Source organism: Physeter macrocephalus, chromosome 14 (genome assembly GCF_002837175.3).
Source record: "Physeter macrocephalus isolate SW-GA chromosome 14, ASM283717v5, whole genome shotgun sequence".
Classification (NCBI taxonomy): Eukaryota; Metazoa; Chordata; class Mammalia; order Artiodactyla; family Physeteridae; genus Physeter; species Physeter macrocephalus.
In genome coordinates this window covers 26,278,087-26,285,457 of record NC_041227.1, presented here as the reverse complement: position 1 = coordinate 26,285,457, position 7,371 = coordinate 26,278,087, and the positions used below count along the sequence as shown (strand labels likewise).

The following is a 7,371-nucleotide window of genomic DNA, read 5'->3' as shown; positions in this document are numbered from 1 at the left end:
AAAAAAAAAAGGACAAGAAGTAACAAATGTTGGAGAGGATGTGGAGAAAACGGAACCTTTGTGTTCTGTTGGTGGGAATGTAAATTGGTGCAACCTCTATGAAAATCAGTATTGATCTTCTTCAAAAAATTAAAAATAGATATGCCATATGATCCATCAATTCCACTTCTGGGTATTTATCTTAAGAAAATGACAACACTAACTCAAAAAGATATATGCACCCCATGTTCACTGCAGCATTATTTACAATAGGCAAAATATGGAAACGACTTAAGTGTCCATTGACAGATGAATGCATAAAGAAAATGCAGTGTATATGTACATTGGAATACTTTTCAGCCATAAAAAAGAATGAAACCTTGCCATGTGTGACAATATGGGTGGATCTTAAGGACATTATGCTCAGTGAGATAAGTTGGACAGAGAAGGACAAATATTGTACGATCTCACAATGTGTAATCTAAAACAAACAAACAAAGAAAAACAAGCTCACTGATACAGAGAACAGATTGGTTGTTGCCAGAACCTGCAGGGGCAGGAGACAAAATAGGTGAAGGAGGTCAAAATGCCCAAACTTCCAGTTATAAAATAAGTAAGTCATGGGAATGTAATGTACAGCATGGTGACTATAGTTAAAAATACTCTACTGAATATTTGTAAGTTGCTGAGAGTAAATCTTAAAAGTTCTCAATATACAAATGTCAAATAATTGTGTTGTACACTTTAAACTAATATAATGTTAGATGTCAACTATATCTCAATTAAAAGCTCAATTAATTTTTTAAACCGCAATGAGATATCATCTCACATCCATTAGGATGGTGACTATTAAAAGAACAAAAAATAACAAGTGCTGACAAGGATGTGGAGAGATGGGAACCCTTGGTCACTGTGGGTGGGAATGGAAAATAGTATGGAGGTTTCTCAAAAAATTAAAGAGAGTCTGTCATACAGAGTGAAGTAAGTCAGAAAGAGAAAAACAAATACCATATGCTAACACATATATAGGGAATCTGAAAAAAAATGGTTCTGAAGAACATAGGGGTAGGACAGGAATAAAGATGCAGACGTAGAAAATGGACTTGAGGACACGGGGAGGGGGAAGGGTAAGCTGGGATGAAGTGAGAGAGTAGCAGAAACTAACACACCATTGTAAAGCAATTATACTCCAATAAAGATGTTAAAAAGAGAACTATTATATGATCCAGCAATCTCACCTCCAGTATATATCCAAAAGAATTCAAAGCAGGATCTTGAAGAGATATTTGCATGCTCATGTTCATCACAGCATTATTCACAATAAGCAAGAGGCAAGCAACCCAAATGTCCATCAACAGATAAATGGATAAATAAAATGTGGTATGTCCATACAATGGAATATTATTCAGCCATAAAAAGAAGGAAATCCCATCACATGCTACAACTTGGTTGAAGCTAGAGAACATTATGCTAAGCAAAATTACCCAGCCACAAAAGGAAAAATACTGCATGACTCCACTCATATTAAGTATCTAAAGTAGTCAAAATCATAGAAACGATAAGTAGAAAGGCAGTTGCCAAGGACAAGGCTGGATAGTGGGTATAGTTTCAGTTTTGCTAGATGAAAATTTTCTGGTATCTGTTGCCCAGCAATGTAAATATATTTGACACTACTGAATTGTACATTTTAAAAGGGTTAAGATGGTAGATTTAATGGTAGGAGATATTTTTAACCACAATAAAGAAAAATAATCCACAAAAGAACCCTTTAAGATGGGTGAAAGAAGCCAGACACCAGTCACTGTGTAATTCTATTCATGTGAAATTCAAGAACCAGCAAAACCAATCTATGGTGACAGAAAATAGATTGGTGGTTGCCTATGGGGTCAGAGATTGAATAGAAAGGAGCAGGGGACTTCCCTGTTGGCACAGTGGTTAAGAATCCGCCTGTCAATGTAGAGGACACGGGTTCGAGCCCTGGTCCGGGAAGATCCCACATGATGCAGAGCAACTAAGCCTGTGCACCACAGCTACTGAGTCTGCGCTCTAGAGCCCACAAGCCACAACTGCTGAGCCTGCATGCCACACTACTGAAGCCCGCTCACCTAGAGCCCGTGCTCCGCAACAAGAGAAGCCACCGCAATGAGATGCCCACACACTGCAACAAAGAGTAGCCCCCGCTTGCCACAACTAGAGAAAGCCCTCATGCAACAATGAAGACCCAACACAGGCATAAATTAATTAATTAATTTTTTTTAAAAGCTCAGTATCTTGAGGTGGTGATTACATGCGCGTATACAGAAATTAAAAAAACCTAAAATTTCAGTGAGCTACATTTTTGTTCCCTTACATACACTACTCTGTAAGTCATACCTTAACAAAAATTAAAACAATACCAACAAACATGTCATGGGATTTGACATAAAATAAGAAAAAATAGTCAAGAAAGGGGAACCAAGCCACAGGACAGGACAAGTTGCAAACAGCAGAGAGTCAGGTTCAAGGACCTAGAGGCTTCAGTATTAATGAGACACCAAATACTCTTCTAAATAACGAGAATGGGACTTCCCTGGCCGTCCAGTGGTTAAGACTCTGCTGTTCCAATGCAGGGGGCATGGGTTCGATCCCTGATCAGGGAACTAAGATCCCATATGCAACGTGGCCCCGCCAAAAAATGAAAGAAAGAGAGAGACAGACAGAGAGACAGAGAGGGAGAAAGAAAGAATAAAGAAAGAAAGAAAGAGAGAGAGAGGGAGGGAGGGAGGAAGGAAGGGAGGAAGGAAGGAAGGAAGGAAGGAAGGAAGGAAGGAAGGAAGGAAGGAAGGAAGGACGGAAGGAAGGAAGAAAGAAAGAAAGAGAAAGAAAGAAAATGGCTGAAATGATGCTAGATGAATTCAAGTTCAGGTCAAAAAAAAAAAAAGCCATGCAATCCTGCTTTATTCTCATGGAAACTGGGAGATTTGTTGCATACAGGACACTGGACATCCTCACTGCTTTAGTTCCCTAGTTCCTTCCTAGCTTCTGAAGAACCAAGAATCTGCAATATTCATAGGAACCCACCACCAGTGGTCACAGCTGCCTGTGATTTACAAGTGATTTATGGAAGATTTATGGTGGGGGCCACTGCAAAACCTCCCATTTGTCACCTTCTGATGCCCACACATCTTCCCCTCTCCATTTCTAGAGGGGCAATCATGCCTCTCCTTCTCTTTCACCTTCCAAATCTAATGCAAGCATCTCTCCTCAGTAGAACTGAATCCCAAGCAAACCTGGCAAGGAGTTCTGAAAAATGTGGTCCCCAGGGTTTAGTCCCTCTGATAAAGAGGAGAACAGAGAAAGGAATGGAGATAAATGTTGATTACAAAAACATCAGTGCTGTTTTTTAAATTGTTTTTGGTTTTTTTTGCTGATGAGGTTGAATATTTTCCCTAGATTTGCTTACTGCGTTTTCCATTTTGTGGTAAACAATGAAGAAGCTGTTGTTTTACAAAGTTCCATTTTTGCAGAGAGAAAAAAGTCAATGTTAATTGTGGACTTGTGTTTTATATATACCTCAGTTGCCCCTGTTGAAAATAATTTAGACTAACTCCTCAAGCTTGTAATAGACACCACCATTCCTGCAACAGCCAAGTACCAAGTCCACTAACCAGGAGGAGAATCACTGCTCCTAGATACTGAGAAATTACTGGGAGCCAGTGCCCCACGTGCTAATCATATGGCATCCTTTTTATGGTGAAAGGACAAGTTTAATATTTTTTATGTACTTCCTTGTGCATTTTTCCTCCTCACAGTAGTCCAGTCCCTTCCTGTGCAGCTCTGTCCCTTATCAAAGATGGAGCCTAAGACTTGTTGCCTCAATGAGGGGGCCAGAGGGATTCCAGCCAAAACAAAGAAGACCATCTGCTCAGAAGATGGTTGAGGTTAGGAAAGTCCCTACAGAAAGAAAGAAGGGGTTATCTTCCCTATGATTTGATGAGGGTGGCAAGTAAGGGGGAGGAAGAGCAGGAGTTGAGATGCTAGGGTCCTGGCAACCATACCCTGGGGTCAAAACTCTGGGGTGTGGTGAGAATGGCCTATACAGACCCCAAGTATATTTAGAAATCCTAGGGCAGAAGGGATTTGACCTGGCTTCTTAGGGTGTCCAGGAACCTTCCTAGGGTGCCACAGACCACACAAGGGGCCATGTTCAACCTGACATCTGAGCAACAGATCAGAAATAGTGAGCGAACTGAATGTCTCCAGAAACTTGCAACCATGGTTAACCCTACGGAATGTAATATTAGGGAGCCCTATGAAGTAGACTTTAAATCATGTGAATTTTGAACCCCATGGATGCCTGTGGTAAATTACAAAAATATACATAATTCTTTACCCCATCCCTGTATCCATGCCCTTTGCAATCTGATTTTGCAGCTCCTCTTATTAAGAGGTGAAGTCTATTTTCCATCCCTTGAATCTGGTCTGGTCTTGTGACTTCCTTTGGCCAAAAGAATGTGGCAGAAAGGACATTGTACCTTAGGACTTCTGCTCTTTCTCAAAACTTCCCCTCTCAATTGTGCAAGCCCAGACTAGCCTCCTGGAGAATGAGCAACCATATGGAGGAAAACTGAGGTGGCCCAGGCAACAGTCAGCCAACCCCAGTAGCAAAGAAACTTAGCCAACCTGCTGCAGATCTCAAATGAATGGCAATACCAGTCAAAAATCAGCAGAGATATGAAGAACCATGGAGCTGAGCCCAGATGAAATTATCAACCCACAGAATCACAAGTTAAATAAATGGTTATTGTTTTAAGTCACAACATTTTTGGTGTGATTTGTTACTCAGCAATAGCTAACCAATACAATGCCTTACCTATTAAAATAAATTAAACTAATTTTTAAAAAACTTGAGAATGAAAGAAATAGCTGAGAATGGAATTCACACAGATAAGTGGCTGATTCAAAAGTTCCCCTTTGAGGATGACATGGAGGTCCTGAGGGTCTGGTGGAATATTCTAGGCCTGTGGTCTGTTCAAAGAGGTTCCAATAGATGGGACTTCTCAACAGGAGAACAAGTAGAGGAAGCAATGCAATTTAGCAGTGGTGCCAATGAAAGGTCCCAAAGGCCATACAGGACCAGCCACACCTCAACAGACCCAGTGAAAAGTGCTCAGGGATGAAACTAGACCAACCTCCAAGACAGACCCAGACCTCAAGACAGTGTTCAGACCCAAGGCCCATTACTCCACCCCAGAAAGAAACTTCAGCTTCCTCTGCACCCAGGACCATCTGCATTAGGAAAGAAGAAGGGAAGCACTGAAAGCTTGAGCTTCTTTTTTTTTTCTAGAAAAGACTGAGCTAACCTAAGAGAGAATGATGGCAGCATATACAGCTTACTCCACCCCATACTTGCAAGCATATTTTTATTTTAATTTTATGGATCAATGATTGTCCTAGGGTCACACAGCCAGATCTGGGTAAAACCAAGATTTGAATCCAGACAGTGCAGCTAAAGAGGTTGTCACACCTGGAAGAGCCTGGGATTAATTAGCACACTTAATCTTTTCCTTCCTGATAGGCAGCATGATGGGGGCGGGGGGGTCTCAAGGAAGTTTAGATCAATTACAGAAAATTAAGGTGCCACAAACACAGAGTTTTGCACAATCTGAGTGTGTTACATTTGGACCCCAGGAAATGGAGGTTTAGAAAGTTGCCCACGATTACACAGTTAGGAAGAGAGTGTGCGCCTCCCTGAAATGCTAAAAGGAGGCCTCCGGGAAGCTTGCTTTATAATAAATCCTTCTTAAGCAAATATCACCTCCTCTATTTCCTACATATTATGAATAATGATGGCTAATATGTTTAGCCTTTACATTATGCTAAGCCCTCACACACATATATCATTCTTGCAACACCTTTCTTAGGAAGGGATTGTTACTGTCCCCATTTTGCAAATGAGGCAACAAAGGCTCAAAGATGACAAGTGACTTTGAAAAGTCACACAGCCAGGAAGAGGCAGACCCAATTCTTGACCCAAAGTCAGGCTGACTTGAGGGCACACTATGATAGCCATGCTCATCTCCCTTCCAGGATGCCAAGGACAGGGCCTGGAAAAGGTCATTAAGTCTTTGACAGAGTGCTAACAGAAACTACTGCTCAGACACGAAAGCCGGAAACCTCTCCACCCAGCTTCTTCCTCTTACACCAGCAGCCTTGTCATGCTGTGGTGAAATACTTCCCCAAGTATCCTTGGCCATGAGAAGCAGAAAAAGCCTTGCCCACTGATCTCACTTCAGACTCCAACACCGATCAGAGAATGGAATGGTGGCCAGTCTAGGAGACCACGGAAGGCACACTTTGTCCCCAGTTATGCCCACCCCTACCCACCTGGCTCATTCACCTTCCTGCTCCGGGCTGCTGGCACTGCTCCTTGTCCTCTGGGGTGAGTAGGATCTGGGACAAAACAGGATCCACCCCTGGCTGATCCCACAGAGAGGTGCCAGGAGGGGCTTGACCCCACCAAGATGGAGCGGGAGGGGAGAGCTGAGAACTTTCCTGATCCCAGCAGAGTGCAGACCAAGTGTTGAGAGAAGCAGAACTTCTTGGGCAGCACAGGGATGTTAAGCTCCCAGGCTCTGGGCTCATACTGCCAGGTTCTGGCTCAGACGCTTGTATGCCTATCTACAAAGAACTGCTCTTTGGGGCCTTTCTCTAGGGGTACTGTATTAAATATAAAAATGGTGAGGCTCAGCCCAGGACCAGCTACATAATTTGCCCAGACTTTTGAAAAATGAAAGTGCAGGTCCTTTGTTCAAAAAGTATTAAGAGCTGCAATGAACATTTTGGTACATGACTCTTTTTGAATTATGGTTTTCTCAGGGTATATGACTCAGCCATAAAAAGAAATGAAATTGAGATATTTGTAGTGAGGTGGATGGACCTAGAGTCTGTCATACAGAGTGAAGTAAGTCAGAAAGAGAAAAACAAATACCGTATGCTAACACATATATATGGAATCTAAGAAAAAAAATAAATTAATTTTAAAAATAAATAAATAAAAAGTCATGAAGAACCTAGGGGTAAGACGGGAATAAAGACACAGACCTACTAGAGAATTGACTTGAGGATATGGGGAGGGGGAAGGGTAAGTTGTGACAAATTGAGAGAGTGGCATGGACATATATACACTACCAAACATAAAATAGATAGCTAGTGGGAAGCAGCCGCATAGCACAGGGAGATCAGCTCGGCGGTCTGTGACCACCTAGAGGGGTGGGACAGGGAGGGTGGGAGGGAGAGAGATGCAAGAGGGAAGAGATATGGGAACATATGTATATGTATAACTGATTCACTTTGTTATAAAGCAGAAATTAACACACCATTGTAAAGCAATTATACTCCAATAAAGATGTT

The 7,371-nt window shown here is 41.9% G+C and overlaps 1 protein-coding gene across 1 annotated transcript in view; it reads left to right on the top strand.

Annotated features, from left to right (window-relative positions):
- The first annotated feature begins 6,213 nt into the window (after window positions 1–6,213).
- Window positions 6,214–7,371, top strand: part of LOC102980496 (signal-regulatory protein beta-2) — a 10,124-nt gene continuing 8,966 nt past the window's right edge. The window contains 1 exon segment of the mRNA XM_024128252.2: window positions 6,214–6,400. Coding sequence (XP_023984020.1) covers window positions 6,214–6,400 — 187 coding nt within the window.